At 35.4% G+C, this 21,951-nt stretch overlaps 1 protein-coding gene across 2 annotated transcripts in view; it reads right to left on the bottom strand.

Moving 5' to 3' along the window:
• MAP3K2 (mitogen-activated protein kinase kinase kinase 2) overlaps positions 1 to 21,951 on the bottom strand; it is a 99,474-nt gene that overhangs the window by 21,492 nt on the left and 56,031 nt on the right. For both annotated transcript variants that reach the window (XM_055398744.2, XM_055398745.2), the window contains 11 exons: positions 21,479 to 21,519; positions 19,689 to 19,788; positions 13,328 to 13,441; positions 12,861 to 12,948; positions 9,515 to 9,645; positions 8,218 to 8,297; positions 6,697 to 6,764; positions 6,440 to 6,532; positions 5,530 to 5,736; positions 3,443 to 3,591; positions 2,937 to 3,068 (listed from right to left, as the gene is read on the bottom strand). In XM_055398744.2, coding sequence (XP_055254719.1) covers positions 2,937 to 3,068; positions 3,443 to 3,591; positions 5,530 to 5,736; positions 6,440 to 6,532; positions 6,697 to 6,764; positions 8,218 to 8,297; positions 9,515 to 9,645; positions 12,861 to 12,948; positions 13,328 to 13,441; positions 19,689 to 19,788; positions 21,479 to 21,519 — 1,203 coding nt within the window. The remainder of the gene's footprint in view (positions 1 to 2,936; positions 3,069 to 3,442; positions 3,592 to 5,529; positions 5,737 to 6,439; positions 6,533 to 6,696; positions 6,765 to 8,217; positions 8,298 to 9,514; positions 9,646 to 12,860; positions 12,949 to 13,327; positions 13,442 to 19,688; positions 19,789 to 21,478; positions 21,520 to 21,951) is intronic.

Raw genomic sequence — 21,951 nt, forward strand, 5'->3', positions numbered from 1 at the left:
CTCTATTGTAGTAATGCACAAACTAACACAGCTAGAACTGAGCTTTCCAAATCATAAGCCCCCAAATGCTTGCAGGCTGCAAATGACGGTCAGACTTACGCATCCTCTGGGTCCTCAGGCAGCTAGGCCAGTGGCCCATGGTTCTAACTGCTCTCTCAGTGTAGTCTGTATACCACTATGTAACATGAAAATGTTACCTTCTTCAGTGTGAACAACTGGAACGGGCTGGAAAGCACTGTGTCAGATAAACTGTGTGTGTGTAAGAGTAACAGAAGCCAACAGCTAATCCAGGTACTGGAAATGAAAGAGACTTACAGTTCTGATATGAAAATAGTTCTAGATTAACTAAAAAATGGAATGCTATGTTTGGGAAAATTGAAGAATGGAATGACATTTCTGGCAAAGCTTGAATCTAGGGCATAAAGGGGTCCATTATACCAAAACTACTGAAGGAAATTAGACAGAATTCACAGACCTGGAGATCTAGCAAAGTCTAGGAACATTTATGTCCAGTCCATGGGTTTATCATACATATAATTCATTTAGACTGTCAAGAACTATAATTAATCTGGTAACATGCTTTTCAAATTCAAGGACTGATAACTATACTTTGAAAAGATAGCTATCTTTATAAAATCTAATCAGAAATATGATCTAATACCTTTTCCTGATTAGTCCTTTAGCTTAGTCTTAAGATTGCTAAATATATAAAGATTACTTACATCTCTACTTGTGACATAAATTGGTTCTAGCCAACAAACCAATTTAATTAACTTTATATTCAATAGTCTGCATCTCTAGTCACATTTATTCATAGGTATTTAATTTACATATTTACTGCACAAACAGTAATGGAAATCTGAATAAGAGAAAAATCAATCACAACACTAACATAATAATTTTCATTTTTTTAGTTTCTTCTGTTATTTTTCAAATACAGATACTTTTAAAATACCATTACCAATATTAAAAAGCATTTTATATTCTTTTTCGCTCTCAAAGTACTTCCTACTTCCTCCAATTTTGTTACTTGGTTTTCACAATTTTAAATATATATTCTCTAGGACAATGTCATCATAATTTACTCCCACTGAATGAACTGATATTTCCACTTTTCCCATTACAGACAGTACTAAAATAAAGGTACACAACTTTCTTCTTCTTTTGAATTATTTCTGTAGACTAAATTTTAAAGAACAATTTTTACAATGAAAACATAATCTTTGAAAATAAAACAGCAGCAATGATGAATAACAATGATGTTGCTATAAACAATTATTCATGAAGATAAAAATCAAAATAAAGTTTACTGTTGCTCTTGTAGGATTGAAGACTGTTAAAACCATTACAATCAGTTTTCTATATTCTCGGACTCCACATCTGCAGATTCAACCAACTACTCACCGAAAATATTTGGAAAAAAATATTTCCAGAAAGTTCCATAAAGCAAAACTTGAATTTGCTGCACTGGCAACTGTTTATGTCGCATTTTACAGTGTATTAGGTATTATAAGTAATTTAGAGATGACAATGTATATGGAAGGATGTGTGTAGGTTATATGCAAATACTATACCCTTAGATAAGGGAGGTGAGCATATTTGGATTCTGATATCTGTGGGAGGTTCTGGACTATTCCCTGGGGATACCAAGGGACAACTGTACTATCAGATATTGGTCCATGGTTTTGTTGATCCATAAGATTAAGCTGCAATATGTATATTTTATTTTACAAACAATTCTAATAAACTCTTTCCTTCAGTTCAGTTCAATTCAGTCGCTCAGTCATGTCCGACTCTCCGCGACCCCATGAATCACAGCACGCCAGGCCTCCCTGTCCATCACCAACTCCCGGAGTTCACTCAAACTCATGTCCACAGAGTTGGTGATGCCATCCAGCCATCTCATTCTCCGTCGTCCCCTTCTCCTCCCGCCCTCAACCTTTCCCAGCATCAGAGTCTTTTCCAGTGAAGATCCACAAATCTTTTTCTAACATATATCACCTATTATGAGAATGAATGTATTTTTAAGTGAGTAAATATACCACCATCTTGAAAATCATTAGTATTAGAATATACTCTACATATACTAAAAATAATGTAGAAGGAATGAAAGAGTTTTTTGCAAATCACATTTTCACCTCCTAATGAAATGAATGACTCAGACAATTATTATCAATCTGTATTAAAAACATTTAGGTGGATGATTGAAAAGGAACTGTATATTCCCATGTGCCACTGCTACAGCTCAGATTACTTTCTGGTCTTCAGAAAAACAAAACTTTACAATGGAGAAAACTGGATGTCAATCACCTTAATCAAGCTGTCAATCTTAACATCACTATCAGAACCACCAGAAACTGTTTATGTCTTCTAAGGGGATGCACAGCATCATCTGGGATGCATGCTAGTAAAAGCTGAATTTGAATATAATTTAGACTTTAGATCTAACTTGGAGTTTATAGGAAATACGGGACAAAGGAACAAACTAAATACTACCATGAGGATGTGATCAGAGAAATCTATGAGATGAGACTGTCAACAGAACAACTAGCTTGGTCTCTTTGTCAAATCTATGTCACCTAAAAATTGTTTTATGTTAAAAGAGGAGTAACAGACATAGTAGCAAAATGTGATGTGTGGCACTGCGCTGAATCCTGGTTTGGATAAACCAGTTATTGTGTGTTATTTTTAGGGCACTTAGGGAAATCTGAGTATAGACTGCTATGATGTTTATAACCTATTTTAGTATACTTTAGTATTAAAAAAAGAAAAGAAATACAAAGATAAGTGAAGAAGATAGAAAAATAAAATTATATTAAATTTAAAACTCTTCCAAAATGTCCGTAACATTTTATAATCAAAGTTGTTGTTTTTCTTTATCCTCAACTAAGACTTTAAATAGAGTATCTCTAATTTCAAAGGATGTACTAACTTACCCCTGGCATATATTCCATAAATATGGAAAGTGTTTTTTCTTGGGGATCCCTCAAACAGCCATAATACTGAACAATTCGCTCATGCAGCAAGTTTTTCAACAACTGAATTTCACACTCAAGTGCATTTACTTCCTGAAAGACAGAACTCACTGTTAGGTCTTTATAGCATTGCTAGTAAAACCAAAAAAATGCAAACAACATGGACCATCAAGGTGATTTCATTCTTAAATTTCCACTTCCCAAAGAATAAACATTTTAAAGTCTCTAAGCAGTAATTCTGCAACAGTCCTTGATGGAAAGCTAAGCCAACACTAAATCAGATTAGGAATACAACTGAGAACTAAAACAGAAAATCCAGAGGACACAGTAAATAAACATATCTATTATCTATTTTTTTCATATAATTTGCATTGAGGAAAAACAAAAAAATTCTATGGTGTGTTATATTTTAGTAAAAATGGTTCTTATAACATGACAAAGTAACTTGTTCAATGATTCATTCTTACCTTGCTGGTTTCAGGACTATCTGGGTCAAACTGAACTTGCTTAACAGCCAATTCTCTTCCTGTATCAACATCATAACAGAGGTAGACCCTGCCAAAGGCTCCCTGGCCAAGTAATTTGCCCAATCTCCAGTTGGTTGGAGCACGAGGTGCTAAAAAAGAACATTTTCTTAAAATGGAAGTAGCCCAGTGGCACACAATGGTTAAGGACTATTGCATTAGTGATATCTTTAATTGAATATGCTTGGATATTAAGAGAAAATCATGTTCATCCAAATTCATAATGATCATCATCTTTGAAAACTGTAAGAATTCTAAATCCAAACACAGTTCAGATTCCTAGGACTAATTTTTTCCAATGAGGCTTTTTTTAACCTGATTGTAAATATAATAGCATATTTCACTCAATTTAAAATGCCACTGATTATGTAAGATGTGTTATTTCTAATCTTTATTGCAGTAATATTTGTAATAAGTTTTTCCATCTGCCTGCAATGTAGAAAGCTGGAAGACCATCACCCTCATTTAAATAAGAGGAAATCTTAATTTAAAGCAGCCAGTGGGAGAAAAAAAGCACATTACATACAGGTGAACAAAGGAAAGAAAGACAGCAGACTTCTCAAAAGTATACAAGCCAGGAGACAAACAGTTTTAAAGTGCTGAAAGAAAAAAATTAAAATGTCCAGAATTCTAGACCCAGAAAAATGTATGTATCTCTCAAAAATAAAGAAATAAAAATTTTTCAAACAAAAGCTGAAAGAATTTGTTACCAGTAGACTCATATTAGAAGAAAAGGTTAAAAACAATTCTTCAGGCAAAAGGGATATGATACCTAACAGAATCCTGGATCGACATAAATAAAGATCTATAGAAATAAGCTGGAGGTATATATCAAAGATATTCATCTCTTATTTTCATCACTTTAAAATATAGCTGTCTAAACCAAACACAGCAGCAACGTAATGCAAGTGGCAGGTGTAAAAGTAAAACACGAAACACCAGCACAAAAGCAAGGAATTCAGAGTATACAAAGACTGCTGCAAAAAATATCCTCGAGCATCAATCATTTATATATTGCTTACAAGATAAAGGCCACATACTGCACATCTGGCCTTAGTTACCATTCTAGTTCTATTTCTGCTGCTTCAAGTAAGATATCCTCCACCTCAGCCAAAAAAGAACTATTTCTCATTTTCAGAATATGTCATGTGTGCACAGTCGCTCAGTCATGTCTGACTCTGAGAACCCACAGACTGTAGCCTGCTGGTCCATGGGGATTCTCCAGGCAAGAATACTCGAGTGGGTTGCCCTCCTCCAGGGGATCTTCCCAACCCAGGGATCGAACCCAGGTCTCCCACATTGCAGGTGGATTCTTTACCATCTGAGCCACCAGGGAAGCCCAAGAATACTGGAGAGGGTACCTATCCCTTCTCCAGGGGATCTTCCTAACCCAGGAATTGAACCAGGGTCTCCTGCATTGCAGGCGGATTCTTTATCAGCTGAGCCACCAGGGAAGCCCAGAATGTGTCATGGCCTCCTGTATATTTCACCTATTTAACTAGTGAATTCCTCCTCGCATTAAAGGTCTTGATTAGACACTATACTGGAGAAGGCAATGGCAACCCACTCCAGTGTTCTTGCCTGGAGAATCCCAGGGACGGGGGAGCCAGGTGGGCTTCCGTCTATGGGGTCACACAGAGTCGGACACGACTGAAGTGACTTAGCAGCAGCAAACACTATACTATAATTATTTCTCCACACATCATTCTCCCCATTAGATTACATCTTGGAGGTCATATTTGAAATTTCTCAGAGCTAAGCATTCAATAAGGATATATGGAATGAATGAATGAGTAACTGGTAACAATTTTCCTAATAAAAGCAAAAGATAGTAAATCATTTAAAGTAATTAGCAGTAATACCATGCTTTTACCCAACATTATAAACACCATTAGAAATACCATTTTTACCTCTTTTGAAAACCTGATCTTACCCTGAGGACTGGCTTCATTATATTTACTCCTATTAATATTATAAAATTCTGCAAAGGTTCTGCCACACATTTCACTATGCCAATTTCTATTACTCACAGCGGCTGGGTGGGCTAATGTCCATTACAGTCAAAGTAGGATTGTCTATGTCACTTCCCCTTCTTCTTATTCGACTCTCATCATACTCCGGGGTAAAGATACTGCTTCCACTACTAGTGCTTAAGGAGTGGTCAGTAGGACTGAAACTCACAGGAGATCGGAAGCTGGTCCCCTGGGTCCTTCTAGCTCTTGGGAAAGTTTTACGACCTACAAAATGAAAACAGAATTACCTTGCAACTTTTAATAATGTATTGTAATTGAAAGTATTTAAAATTTGTAGCATAAGGAACAGAATTTGTTCCATGACTAGGATAAGAAGCTAAAACAGCAATGATTATTTGATTTTACATTTTAAACTTAAGAACAGTATTTTTAAGAGTTCAAGGAATACCCTAGCTAACATTGAATCATTAAAAAAAAAAAAAAGGTGTAAGCAGAAATGAAAAATGGGGAAAAAAGAAACAGAATCTGAATATAAGTTCAGATAACTTTTGTGCTAACACACTTACACATTCATAAAAGCCCAGACAGAACTCCCTCAGTTTGTATAAAAAGGAGAAAAATGTATTTTATTTTCATTTTCAGTAATGATTTAAAATATAAACAAAAACTGTAAAGTTAATAGGAAGTAATTTTTCTCCTTAAAAGGACAATTTAAAAAAGGAGACTACAGTATGAATTTCATCACTAAAGGAGTAATTCTTAATTAGTACCATTTTTAACTACCTCTTTTCTTTCTAAGGAAAGACATGTCTCAAGAGGTAAGCTGGCATAAAGCTAAAACGCTACTGTAGTTATGATCCAAAGTCTTTTTAAAAAGTTTTAAGTAGAAAACTAAGTCATATAAGAACAAACTTATTTTTATTGTTTGCGAGATTTTTAACAACTGTTGTTGATCTAATAAACTTACCATCATTATAGTCTTGATGGTGATACGAAACATGATACCTTCTTGGATATGTTCCTCCTTTTCCAAATTTTTCAAAGATAGGGTTATCATAGTCTATTAAGACACATAAGAAAGTTATATATTAAAAAAATCAAATATTTCTAATCATGAAAAACACATTTACACATTTTTGATTTTTAAAATTTCTCTCTCCCACCCAGCCAAAATATTATTCAATGACATAAATATTTAAGCATTTAGAATGTGAACAGTCTAACCTGAAAATTCCTGATGATTATCTGGGTAGCTCTGTGCCCTAGGCATTCGTGATTTTGGATAGCTCTCTCTAAAAAGTAGAAAAAGTGTCATTATTTTAAAAGAAAGCATTTAAGATATTTTAAAAAATCTTTATGTAATATCAATATATGTATGTATGTGTAGATATACAGTTATATAAAATATATACACACACACATATATATTTTATATATATATATAATATATACATATACATACACAGATACAGCACTCACTCTGAAACATTAACTGAAAAAAGGGAAACTTTTTTCAAACACTTATTTGATACATGCACACAAAAAGCCTGGCTTTTAAAACTGACCTACAGAGTTGACTCACTGGAAAAGACTCTGATGCTGGGAGGGATTGCAAGAGGAGAAGGGGACGACAGAGGATGAGATGGCTGGATGGCATCACCGACTCAATGGACATGAGTTTGAGTGAACTCTGGGAGTTGGTGATGGACAGGGAGGCCTGGCGTGCTGTGATTCATGGGGTCTCAAAGAGTCAGACATGACTGAGCGACTGAACTGAACTGAACTGAACTGACAGAGTATAAGTGGTTAAGAAAGATATATTTTGGCATTACGGATACAATCCTAGCTCTGCCACTTAAACTAGTTATTGCAACCCTGGCAAATCATCTTTCTGAAATGATTTCCACATTTATAATAAGGAGATAATACTAACTCAGCAATTTTATACTTGTCTATCTCAGGACACTGTCTTTCAAATACTAAGTACTCAATATGTAGCTTTCACATCACTATTCCCCTGAATTCCTTAAATGTTTAAAATATCTATCTTGAGACATGGGCACAGAAAATGGTTTCATATACATGAATAATAGAAAATTAAATATATATTTCCATACAATAGCAGTTACATTTTCAGAAGTTACTTTCAAAAGCAATCTCAGAAGAGAGTAAATAGGTACTGACTTTGCAAGCTACAGGTGAAAACTGTCCTACTGAACCAGGAGAGAGGGAGCACTGATAAGAAAAATTCACAGATGCAACTCAACCGTGCTTATATTCCTGAATGAAAGTATATTTCTCACAAAAAGTACTTACATTTTAACTGACAACCAAAACTGGGACAGAATTACCAAGAATGTATAGTACTTAAAATTTGGCACCAGAATAAAAATAATCCTGAACAAGAGAAATTAAAGCATCTCCAAAATTAAATCTATTATGAAAACTTTGACAGCAGTTTCACCAACGCAGGTTTAAAAGTAAACGTACATAAACTCTAAGTTTGCCTTTAGTTTCAAACACAATTTACCAAGCAGGAAACTCAAAATATTATAAACAGAAATCACTTTAAGTAAAAAAGATACTGAGCCCGATGACGGAAAATCAATTTGCCATTAAGTGTACATGAGCATGAACTACATTCCTCTGAACATAGTACAGAAGAGCTGACAATTCAACATGCTATTAATACATAAGCATATTTACCCACATATACTAAACAACAAAAACTGCAATCAGCATTACCCATCCAGAGGGCTATCAAGTGATGGACAACTTCCTGAGCCAGAATTTTCAGGGCTGCTTAAAGATAATGGGTCCAGCATCTGGAAAAATAAAAAGTCCACCTTGATTCTACAAGAATATAACCAAAGTTACTGTTTTTTAAAAATAGTTTTGTTGAGATACAATTCATGTATCATAAAAGTCACCCATTTTAAAGCATATAGTGCAATTCAGTGGTTAACAGCAGAATGTATAACTCTCACAAAAATCGCAGAACACTTTCAGTACCCAACAAAGAAACTCCATATCCAATAGCAGCCACCCTATTTAAATGTTTTAAAAGTAGCTGTCCCCTGTAGGTGGGCTACAACTGCAAAATTTCCTAATAGAAAAACAGGAATTTTCTGTATCTTCCGCTCTGGATTATCATCTAAATAATTAAAAGCTAAACACTGCACATAATTTTGTTTACTGAAAACTGAACAACAGCACCACCCAAACTGAAATAAATGACACCATGACTGCTCCATTATTAGAAAATGAAAACTCCTGTAATAATATAAGAAGCCAATGTAATGATAAGAAAACAATAGCAACTCCATAAAAATACTGGAATACTACAAAACTTTAAAAAAACATTTTAAGGGCTTCCATGTGGTCCGGTGGTTAAGAACCCACCTGCTAATGCAGAAGACAGGGGTTCGATCCCTGGTCCAGGAAGATCCCATAGGCCGCAGGGCAACTCAGCCCGTGCACTACAACTCTAAGCCCAAAAGCTACTGGGCCTGCGAGCATGCATGCTCTAGAGCCCGCGCTCTGCAATGAGAAGCCACTGCAATGGGAAGCCCATGCATCACGACAAACCACAGCCCCTGGTAGCAGCAACCAGAGAAAGTCTGTGGCAACTCAGACCCAGGGCAGCCGAAAACAAAGATACAAATTAAAAAATAAATCTTTTTAAAAAAGACTAAAAAAAATTTTTTTAATGTTTTAGAAAGTAGATAAACCTCAGCTTCACAAGTTAAATATTTATTAAATTGAATGTTAATATCAGGATTATAAACAAATGCATTCATTCATTTATGAACATAAGAAAATCAGCCTTGTACCACCTTTCTTTATATATGAATGCACACAGACACATGCAAATTAGTGGGTATTTTCCTGTATTTCCACTATTTTACTCACTTAAAAAGGAAGATATGGGACTGGGCAACAGGTAAAATAAATACCTTCCTCCATATACCTGCTAAACCACACTATCCCCTGACAATATCCCTTTAAATGAAATGAAAAACAACATTCAAATTTTGCTTACTTGGTCCATGCTCTCTGGAATGAACTCTCCTTCACTGTTGATACTGGTAAATGACCCATTCCGGGCAACCTGGTGTAATTCATCTGGAATGTATCCCGGGGGAGGGGAGCTTCTATCTCTACTAGTGGGACCTCGAAAGAGAAAAATTATAGATTTTATAAATTCTATCAGGGGACCAATTCTTATTTTAATTAAATATACACTCAGAACTTCTGGACTATAGTACTAATGATTTTAGCAACTGATATCCAGTTTTAATTAAAAGTTATCAGAGTAGTCATGTCTCTAAAACTTCAAATGTTTTTTACTCTTTTCTAAACTCCCACCTTAATGTAATATTCATTTATACTTGTTAGGTAGTATGTTCTTCTGCCTGCTGACAACTGCACTATGAGGTTGATAATACAATGAAAAAAAAAAAAAGAAAGTCGATCAGTCATATCTGACTCTTTGCAACCCCATTATTAGTTTGCCAGGCTCCTCTGTATAAGGAATTCTCCAGGCAATGACATTGGAATGAGTAGCTATTCCAGGTATTTTTAGATAAATGTCACTGCTTCTCCATTTCCAAAGGTCACTGGTACTCTGATATATGTTACCCTTTAATGTAATTTATGAAAGGCATCATGATCTAGTGGAAAGTATATGAACTTCACAGTCACACCTCGGTTTAAATTCCAGTTCCAGTTATTTACCAGCTCTGTCTTTGGGAAAGCTATCTAATCTCCATGAATCTGTTTCCTCATCTGTAAACATGGGACTAAATCTCTCCTTTGCAAGGGTGTTGTGACGGAAAAATTATTCATAATGAACATATGCCGTGCACATTTGTCTACACGATGTTCTTTGCACTGCCTCTCTTTAATCTTTAGAAATCTAAAGTGAGATTTACTTCTTAGTCATTTAGTCAATATTAGAATGTTTCCAATTTGGAATGCTGGATTTTATCCTTGGATACTTAAAATTAGGCTTTTGTGGCAAGCCATATTCTTGGAATTTAAATTTCTTCATAGTTTAGAGAATTAGAGACACTAAAATAGCTCATCTCATTGTGCTGTGTTTATTAACATAGTTTCTGTGCTTTCCTCCTAATTTTTTGAAATTAAACAAAAAAAAAGATTTGAGGAAGTTATGTAAGCCTTTGCATTCTGGTCAGATTTCAAGCAAAAAAGGCTCTTGCCTCATGTAAAGGGGTCACTGTAAACACATGTTGGCACTTGTCAGTGAAGAGAGAGGGAGAGAACAAAATGATTACCAAGAGATATGCATAAAAAAGTTAATTTTCTACACTTGATTCTAAAATTATTAGGAACCTCTGAGCCAGGAATTGATTTGGACTTTGTAACAACTATGATCACAATGTCCCTAATGTTTTTATTCCTTCCATAAGCCCTAATTTACAAAAGAAGATAAATACACTCATCATTCAAAGCACATAGGGAAGTAAAAAGGCTTTGAAAATTTCTTTATCTCATTATTTGATAACCTATTTTTTTAAACCTTTGTTAGTACTGGATATTTCAATGGTCGAGACCTCCACACCAGCATATACTACTCCTGTCCCAAAGGAAGTTCTTCCCCTATCTTTTGTGAAAATAATTAAAGGAAATAATTTTCAATAAATAAAGGGAAAAGATAATGGTCATACCTATCAAAGCCATTTCAAGCTTAAAGAGGTGCCAAGAAAAAACTAGTAATTTTATACTTTACAATTTCCGTTTCTTTTTATGCTGGCACTGAAGTCAAACAAGGATATTAGTAGAGTAAAAGTGAGGCATTCAGCACAGTTTTAAATGAAAATGAATTAAAACTGCCAATTTAACTAACGTATTTAGCTTGTTCTAATACAACTAAGGTGAATTGGCATTTTTTTGCTTTAATAGGTACTGTAGTGATAAGAAAAGGGAATACAGAAAGAAATCAATGATTAATAACAGTCATGTTTTCTAATTTGAAAAGCTAAATGTACTTTAAAGTGTTCTCTCAATTGTCTGCTGCAATAATCCCATGATTTAAAGATGAGGACAATGTTACTGGTCGCTGGTTAGAGAGCTAGAATTTGAACTCAGATACTTCTAATATTCTTTTATCAAAAATTTAAATTATATAAATATATATACAAATGAAGATAAGCAACTATTATTATTTTACTTGTATATTATCTCTGCTGCTCATATTTCTAACACTTTGGAAACCCAAAGTAAGACTTAATGTAAAACAGACCCTTAGAAGGACGCAGTCATAAAATGGGCCTCTCTGATGGCTCAGATGGTGAGGAACCCGTCTACACTGGAGGAGACTCAGGTTTGATCCCTGGGCTGGGAAGACCCCCTGGAGAAGGGAATGATTACCCGTTCTGGTATTCTTGCCTGGAGAATTGCATGGACAGAGGAGCCTGGTGGGGTACAGTGCGTGGGGCCGTGAACAGACACGACTGAGCACACACGCAGCAGCAAGTCATGAACAGTTTTGGGGGGCAAGACAGAAGATGAGTAACAAATTCATAAATTTTTTGGTTTGTTCACATGCCAATTTAATCTTTTCTTTCATTATTAACAATCCTCTTCTATCACCAGTCTTAAATTCCCTTCCACTTTCTCCCTATTCATCTGTTTTCATCTCCTTCTACCTTCCTTCTTTAAATCCATCTCTCATGTTTTCAAGCTACCTTTAATGCCCATATTCACTACCCTATCTGTTAAAAACATTTATACCAATTTTTTGAGCAATATAATGTTTTTATCATATAAAAATGTAGAATATCAATATTTTATACAAACTGAAGAAGATTCACAGAACTGGTGAGTTCAGAGCACCTCTGCCCAGCCTATGTCTCTCTAATAAGCCTCCTTTAAAAAAAAAATTGCATAAGCTTAATTATAAGTGTATTTTTAATGACTACTAAAGAAATTATAAAGCATAATCTGCAAATTCTTAGCAATCTTTAGTTTGATAGCATTCTTGACAATAATTAAAACTTAGAGAAAGGCCTATGAACTTATTAGTCCATCCATTAACTTTAATATATTGGAATTACTTTTAATTTTTTCCCTTCACTTTATTTTTACGATTAAAACATTTTTTAGGTTTTAATTTTTTAAAAATCAAAATACCCTATGTGTATAAAGAAAGGAAATGCTTAAACTGGTGACTGCTAATGCTGTTAATACTCAATGTAACTTTTCAAGAGACATCAGATACTAGAACGTAGTTAAATGAAATAAACTGCAAGGAGTAGAGAGATAAACTATTTCTCAGGATCATGTACAGGTGCTGCCCTACATTAGAGGATGGAAAAGAAACTGCAAAATAACTCATTTCATGATTTAGACACTAGCTTTCTTACCTACTACAGAAAGTCCTTTTTTCCTCTCTGCTCCAAATACTGTGTTATCCAAATCTTCTAGTGATGGCAATGGCTCTAAATTAGTAGCCTAAAGAGAAAAAAGGAAGATTAATGTTATTCTTTTCCTTTAAGGTTTTAATCAGACTCCTTCCCCTATCAAATACAACCCAAGTATTCTCCCTCTGGGTCTTAGCAAATTTACTCTTTGAAATTTTAATTCTCATGTAATTCTTCCCAGGTTCTCAGTTGCTATTAACATCATATGTACAGTATATTATACTTATTTGTAATTTTGGCTATATAGTTTTGAGGAGCAAGGATATTGAACTATAGCAATTATAATCTGTAAGTTTAAATTTAATCATATTGAAAATATATCAATGATTATTGAACATAACTATGTTTCATACATTGACTTCTTAAAATATATCCTATAATCCTCACTGAAAAAAATTCCCAGTTCATACCTGTGCACTTCCGTTTATTACAAGTAATATTTTGAGGCTCTTCATATGAATACTACGATCCAGTAGTTCCACAGCCTTGTCCAAGTCATCTTGGGTGGTTAATGGAATTACCAACTAAACAAAAAGGAACATAAGGAACTGTGTAGCCATTTCATCAAGTCAAGTCCTTCCAGGAGTATCTCCATTATTATGGAATTATAAACTTCAAAATACTTTGCTCTTTGTCAGTATAATGAAATTCTAAATGAATACATGTATGTAGGTTTTTTCCTTCTCATCCTACCATCACTGAAATCATAAAATGAATATGAATAATCGTTTTGCTTTATTATACATTAAATTTTTCTAGAAAACATAAAGATTAAAGATCAATTTTCTAGGATATTTTCATAATATTTTTAAACTTAAGTTATAGTCTCCTCACCTCAAAACAGCATTAAGGAACATATACAAAAACTACATAAAAGTATTATCTTTCACCTGCATTGATGAAATTTTTATTTTTTTAAAAATAACCAGAGGTATACGTTCTCACTAGTGTACTTACCAATATATAAAATACAAATAAGCACTGGTGACAGATGCCATGGAGGGGTGCCACCAGTAACGTACCTGCAATCTACAGTCCACCTTGCACTCCTATCTCTGACCATGGCAACTTGACCACTACCATCTAAAACAAGTAAGCTAAACAGGTGAGCCATCCTACAATAAGCCCCGAATGCTGAAATCTGCTTTCATTAGTCCTCTTATGGATCAAATGTTATAAGGGACAGAAGCACCTGAACAGTCTGTGAGGGAAAAGCAAGATTCATACTACTTAACAAAATACTTGTTTTAAATGTAAAGTTACTAGCTTAAGACGACTCTGTCAATAATCTTCAAAGTACATTCCATTTCATTAAAAGGACAGAATAAAAACAAGTAAACGTATTCTACACTTGTGAACCTGCACTAACACACACAGTATACAGGCCATTCAAATGTAAAGGCCCAGTGAACTAGTTAAGGGTCTTGTACAGTATAAACACCTAGCAGACAAGTATTTCCCTTCAACGAGCAATGAAGGCAGGGCACAGTAAAAAACAAATTCTTGGTAAATACTGTTTAATAAATATCGTATGGTAAAAGCTTCATCTGTACTCAAACCCACTAGTTGACATGGTATGAACTCACTCCCTGTAGATTTCTTTTATGGAAACTATTCCTTGTTTAAGAAAGGCTGCCAGACACAAAACAAAGCAGGACTAATGTGAATTACATCATACAATCTGCTTACCCTCACTCAGTACTTGAAATATTTTCCCAATTTCTGTTCATAGCAAATTTTATACTGTTACGACTTATCTACTATTAGGCCCTTTTTTCTCTGAGAATTTTTTCTAAAAAAAAAAAAAAAAACAACAACAACAGAATATTAACTAATATCAAAAAACAAGTCTGATCTATTCAATTAAATTCCTTTCATTTTTCTATCAATCATGAACCTTTTGTTCCCATCTTTGATAGCTTTTAAACTATATTTTAAACACTAGAAAACATTTTAAATCAATGATAAGGATTGCTTTGCCAATTTTTCACTTTAGGAGAAAATCTGAATATTTACTTTAACTACACATTATTTATAATTGTATTGTTTACTTCTCCAAGGAAAAGACACTAGTTTAAATCACAGTAACAAAATATTAACATAAATGATTCTGCAGCTTGCTAGAGTGAAATCTGGACATTCTGGAAGAGCCTGGAGTGGCACCCTGGTCTATTGCTCTGATGTAACCTCTCATATGTGCTAAGGGCACCTGTTACAAATTTTAAAACAAGAACTAAAAGTGGAGAACAAGTTTTACCTTTTCTATATTATACTAAATAAATCACCCAATATTTTCCTGTTTGGTGAATTCACTTCAGTCTCATTCATAAAATCTATTTCCCTCAGGCTTATTACTGGTAAATCAGTTGTATGTTAATAAAAATAATTTCTGGAAAGGAAATTAAAAATTGAGTCCAAAACCTCATTAAATAGAACCTAAATTTGAAATAAGTGAATTATCTTTTAACTTTACATAGTGAAACATGAAAACTGTTCATAAAAAGGTTCACCCTCTACCCATCTAAAATGGGGAAAGTCTTAGAAAATCCACTTACTTTGGCCTGCACATCCCCGTCTATGCCCTGTGACAATACATACCTGCCTGACACTTTATAAGATAAAGATCCAATCCCAGCTTAAATTTCTTTGTTTCAATTCTGGTAAACCAAAATAATTCTTTCAGAATGGAGGATTTTGTATTACACAGAAAAAAAATATTTATAGAACTGGAATAAAAGCAATATCAATGAGTTTTCTGCATGTCTACAGGTCCATAAAACTAATAGCTCTTTTAATTCTCTCCCTAGTACCCCCACTGTCCAAGGACACGTACCAGGCTTGTCACTCTGTGAGTCAGAACATGGTTAACTCAAAAAATCACAGATTCTCACAGAAACTCAGAGTGGCAGGAAAACGTTAAGCAATCTAATGTTGTACCCTAATGCCTCCTCTACCATACTTTTGCCAAGAGGACACCCAGATATAAATGGCAAAACCACTCTGAGAATCCTTCAGAAAGCATGAGAAAAATAAGCTGATGTGGAGAAATTTCGCAATTTTTGGAAAATGGGAGCAAGTTACTAAAACCTGGTCAATCAGGTCTATGTCAATCCTCAAGAAAACCCTAGAAAATATCATATGCAGGCACCCCCTGCTTTAGAGCACATCACCTATGCTCTTCATAGATACTGTTTTTTCACAAAGTAAAGGTCTGTGGCAACCCTGCCTCAAGTCTACTGGCACCATTTTTCCAACAGCATTCACTCCCCTGTGTCACTATGTTGCTGCTACTGCTGCTAAGTAACTTCAGTCGTGTCCGACTCTGTGTGACCCCATAGACAGAAGCCCACCAGGCTCCCCCGTCCCTGGGATTCTCCAGGCAAGAACACTGGAGTGGGTTGCCATTTCCTTCTCCAATGTGTGAAAGTGAAAAGTGAAAGTGAAGTCGCTCAGTTGTGTCCGACCCATAGCGACCCCATGGACTGCAGCCTACCAGGCTCCTCCATCCATGGGGTTTTCTAGGCAAGAGTACTGGAGTGGCTTGCCATTGCCTTCAATTACAGAGCTAGGGAATATCAAAGGAAGGGAAAATGAAAGGCCAAGAAAAGAAATCCTCATGGTTTCAAGAACTCCAAAAAAGGGCTTCTGGGAGGAACACTTTTTCCTCACCAGGAGCTTCCTCTTGTCTTCACTGGTCGCCAGTGCCACCCCAAAGGCACCGTGTGCTCAGGTCCCTTCCGTGGGAGGATGACAGCCCTCATCTTCCCCTAAAGTCCTCACCTTCGTGTAGTGAAACTGCATGGGATCATCGGTGGAGAGAGAAACATGAAGCCCCTTGTGCAGGAATTCCCTCAGAGGGTTTTTTGAATATTCTATGTTACTTTCTGGTAATTCTTTCAAATACTTCAAATGTAATTCTGTTCTATGTTCAGTTCAGTTCAGTCGCTCAGTCGTGTCCGACTCTCCGTGACCCCATGAATCACAGCACACCAGGCCTCCCTGTCCATCACCAACTCCCGGAGTTCACTCAAACTCATGTCCATGGAGTCGGTGATGCCATCCAGCCATCTCATTCTCTGTCGTCCCCTTCTCCTCCCACCCCCAACCTTTCTCAGCATCAGTCTTTTCCAGTGAGTCAACTCGTCGCATGAGGTGGCCAAAGTATTGCAGTTTCAGCTTCAGCATCAGTCCTTCCAATGAACACCTAGGATTGATCTCCTTTAGAATGGACTGGTTGGATCTCCTTGCAGTACAAGGGACTCTCAAGAGTCTTCTCCAGCACCACAGTTCAAAAGCATCAATTCTTTGGCGATCAGGCGATCAGCTTTCTTCAAATACTTCAAATGTTTTCATTATTATTATAATTGTTATGGTGATCTATGATCAGTGATCGTTGATGTTACTATTGCAAAAGGATTATAATTTACTGAAGCTTACAATGATGGCTAGCATTTTTAACTATAAAGTATTTTTTAATATCACACGCTTAAGAGACTATAATACAAGCATAACTGCACTGGGGAAACAAACAATTCACGTGACTGATTCTACTGCAACAGTCTCTTTACTGTAGAGGTCTAGACTGAACCTGCAGTGTCTCCAAGGTATGTCTAAACAAATTTGGAGAACTCAGAAAAAGAAACAGCAATTTTAAGAGCTCAGAAAGGAACAATATGAACAAATCACGCCAAACTAACCTAGTTTTTCTTGACAGACATACTAGGCTCATAAGTCAAGACAAGATTGTAGTCAATTTACCTTGGCATTTGAAAGTTTTCCATGATACAATTTTAGACCAAACAAAACGAAAACAAAGATATGTCTGGGTTCCCCAGAATCGCACCGTGAGACAAAGCTACAATATGCTTATGAAAGGCACTGGGAGACACTGGAGGGTCATCAGGAGGACAAGGGCGAGAGGCGGCCCACAGAGGGCGTGGCATCCAGCATGCTAGCACGGCGCGCAGGGGGGGCCGTCTACCCCCGTCTCCTACCACACCCTCGGGCCTCGTATCACCAATCCCCATTACCTCCCTCAGGTACTTCAGCTTACACCCTACAGTCCTATCTCTGACAAGTCCTCAGAACCTCAGGGGCTGGCAGTTGGAAATCAGGCCCGCACAGACACAAATAAATGCCAAGACAGGGCCAGGCAACAGGAGGTGTTCATAGCTAACCAAAAACCCAAAAAGTCTTTGAAAAATGACATTTTAAGCTATTACTATAGTATGATACTCATCACTTTGTTCAGAAACACTGTTTGTTTGGATATGGATTTTTACTTATTCAAAATACTTTCCACTTTATAAGTGGTATCTTTAGACAAGCCATATTTGCATGTTCTCTTGCTTTAAACTGACAAAAATTCATTAGAAAGTCTAATATTTCAAATATTTTTATTAGCACAACGCTTTAACATTTACAAAGTACTTGCACGTTTTCTAATTTTTACTAAACTTCCCACTGTCACTCCATTATCACTGACATTTTTTTCTATTCCTGACACACAAGTCTTTTCCTTCCCAGGATCTCTATATGCTCTGCTCTCAAGCTGTTCTCTACCATGAATGTTATTCCCCTCAAATTCTTTGTAGGGTTGGCTTTTCATACTTCAAATCTCAACAATTAAATATTACGACCTCATTCAGCTCTTCCTTAGTACTAACTAAATAAGACATATACTGCCCTTGCCTTTATCCTTAATCATAATCTTTTATGCATTTCCTTCAAAGAACTCACATATTTAAACAATTCAATTATTAACTGTCTACTTCAAGTCTATAAACTCCATTAGGGGCTGCAATTCATAAATCATAACCATCATGCCTTGCAAATTCAACGGATGTTTCTGAGAGGGAAAAGAAAATAAATTAACCAATTAACTAAACTGTCCCTAGAAATTTTTAAATCTCAAGATCTTGATCTGAGATCATAGGATCTGAAAGAAATCTCAGAGATTTGCAATCCAAATTGACAGAAGGTTCAAAAGGGATTCCCCACGTGAGGGTGGGATGATTTGGGAGAATGGAATTGAAACATGTATATTATCATATGTGAAACGAATCGCCAGTCCAAGTTCAATGCACGATACAGGATGCTCAGGGCTGGTGTACTGGGATGAACCAGAGGGATGGGATGAGGAGGGAGGTGGGAGGGGTGATCAACATGGGGAACATATGTACACCCGGGGCAGATTCATGTCAATGTATGGCAAAACCAATACAATATTGTAAAGTAATTAGCCTCCAATTAAAACAAATAAATTTTTAAAAAATTACTAAAAAAAAAAGGGATTCCCCAGAACACAGAGCTCCTTAGTGTCAAAGTGAGCCCCTGAGATTACATACTGACTCCCAAATATAAACTAACAATCTAATCACATCCTTACCAGCACGAAAGCAATCCTTTAAGTTTTAACTAAACTGTCCAACTACCAAAGCGCTGTTGTCTCTGTAGAAAAGGATACAGTATGAAAAGGAAAGAGCTCATCAATAAAGAATAAAGAACAAAATAAAATATAAACAAGCAGCAAACTTCCAAGCAATACACGCATTTCCTCCTTTAACAGATTCTCAATTGTTGCACAGCAGCATCTCCCACAATGAAAAAATCCATTTTATTAAGTTAAAATTTACTACTGATGTCTTATTCCTCTAAAACACCACATCCTTACCAATGCCCAAATAAAACCACAACCATCCTAAAACAATCTCTTAAATAAACATACTATTTTTCCAAAGAACTACTGAAAGTTAACGTGCACATGTTTACCTCATTATTGGTATAATGAAGATCCATAGACTGTCCAAAGGCAATTTTGGCTTTAGACCTCAGGTCTTCCAGTTTAACTGGTCTGGGGAACTGAAGGATTCTATATAAACAGAATTTTAATATATTTTATTTTCTTATGCACAGTTAAATAACTTACTTGTAACAGTTATCTCCTGAATACAGAAATACAAAATCAAGTTAAAATATTAATATTCACTTTATTTAAACATTACAATGGCTCATTTCTGATCAAGTGCACTAACATTGTAACACAAAGTTTAAGAACTCTGAAGTCTGTTCTAGCCTAGTAAAAATTAAGAAAGGAAATTCTCAAAATACTCTGCAGTTTATAATTTGCACTGTTATTTGTAAGAATATTAAGTAACAATGTAAAATGTTTATTTTGGAAAGTGATTAAACTTAACTATGTCATAGTCATATGATGAAACTGTTAAAAGAATAAAGTTGTTCTTTGGGGATCCAAGTTTTGATTTCTCTTATCAACTCAGTATTTCTGAGTGCATGCATACGCACACACACATATATATCACATAAGCATACACGTACACAAATAAATATTTTTAAAGAGTTAAAATTTTTTAATCCTAGAATTTTCTTCTTATTTCACAAAGGATTGACTTATGTTGCCCCTAGGGACCATGCCTCTAAGCTTGGAGACTATCTACTAGACTGTAAGTTTTGTAACAGGAGGGATCATGCATATTTCACTTAACTTTATTCCCTTTATAGCCTAGCATATAGTAAGTACTCAATGAACTAAAAAAAATTGAGAGTATATCCATAAAAGTTGTAAACAGGAAAAAGTAACAAGACAACACTTGTATGATGCATCTGCATTCCTTACTCCCTTCTTTTCTTTAAGTTTACTTATTCACTTATTTTTTAAAGTCCTTATTGAATTTGTTACAATACTGCTTCTGTTTATGTTTGGGTTTTTTGACCCTAAGGCATGCAGGATCTTAGCTCCCTAACCAGGGATCAAATCCACAGTCCCTGCATTCGAAGTGCAGTCTTAACCACTGGACTGTCAGGAAAGACTCTCCACCTTTTTTTAAAAAAAATCTGTGTAAAACATTTTTACATCTTCAGGTTATATGATCTGTGAGCTTTTTAAAATCCTTAAGATGGATAGATCTTTCATTAAATTAATGAGACACTGATAATAGAAATAAAATTCTATCTTCTTAAACTTCTACGAGGTTTTGTCAGCAATTCTGTTGTCAACCATCACTACGACCATTTCCACCATTCCACTGAGATACAAACGCCCAGTTGAAGGGTAGTCTTCCACCTTTGCTAAATAATTTATAGTCACCAGTCCAACACTTTTCTCAATGTTACTAATTAAATACAAGTCAAATGATTCAAGTTTTTTCAGAATACTCAAAATTGGGAATTTAAGTCCATACACCTTAAATCTGTATAGTATCTGAAGAGATGATAGAATTTAAGGAGAAAAATATTTAATATCCACTGAGTAAAAATGGTTTTAAATGGTACTATTTAAAGCTGCATTACACAATGACCTTACTTATTCCCTAATACTGCAAAGTAAAAACATGATTCACTTCTGATGCTGAGCCTGAAATTTGATAGATTCCATCTTAATAAGTACAAGTACACATTACAGTTACCAACAAGGACTATTCCATTCTCAATCTGTAAGCCACGAGAACGTACATTCAAATCTAAGAAGAACCTCTAGTATCTCAAGTAGGACATGCATTTGATTAAATCAGTGAACTGACATATAATGCGTCCTTCCTTACCTTTTTTCTCCTCTGTGTTCAAATTTGACTCGAACATCATTCTGTAATGAAATGATAAGTCATGAAAGATCAGAAATCAGATAAAATTCCCAGAATTTCTAAATCACTTTTCTTTTTTGTCACTCATTTAAGATAGAGCAGAGGGGGGAGGAGATTTCAGTCAGCGTCAACTCCCATCAACTGACAGTTTCTACCAAAGAGCCGAGCTCAGAGAATTAGGTTGCTTAATCGGGCTCAGCAGGAAAGAGCACCAAGATCTATTAGTGATGGCACCCCCAGTATGAGACACTGATTCTGTTAGAGAGCAATACAGAACACTACATTTCCACTCTTTATGTTAGATGTTCCAAATAAATTTCATGTATAAGAATCAAAATTATCTTCATCTGTAAATATACAGAGTAGTCAATTATTTAAATAAAAGCCATGTGCGTGTGTTACATGCCATAGGAACTGGCTGAGATATCTATTCT

Source organism: Moschus berezovskii, chromosome 2 (genome assembly GCF_049115385.1).
Source record: "Moschus berezovskii isolate FMDL1 chromosome 2, NW_MosBer_1.0, whole genome shotgun sequence".
Taxonomy (NCBI): domain Eukaryota; kingdom Metazoa; phylum Chordata; class Mammalia; order Artiodactyla; family Moschidae; genus Moschus; species Moschus berezovskii.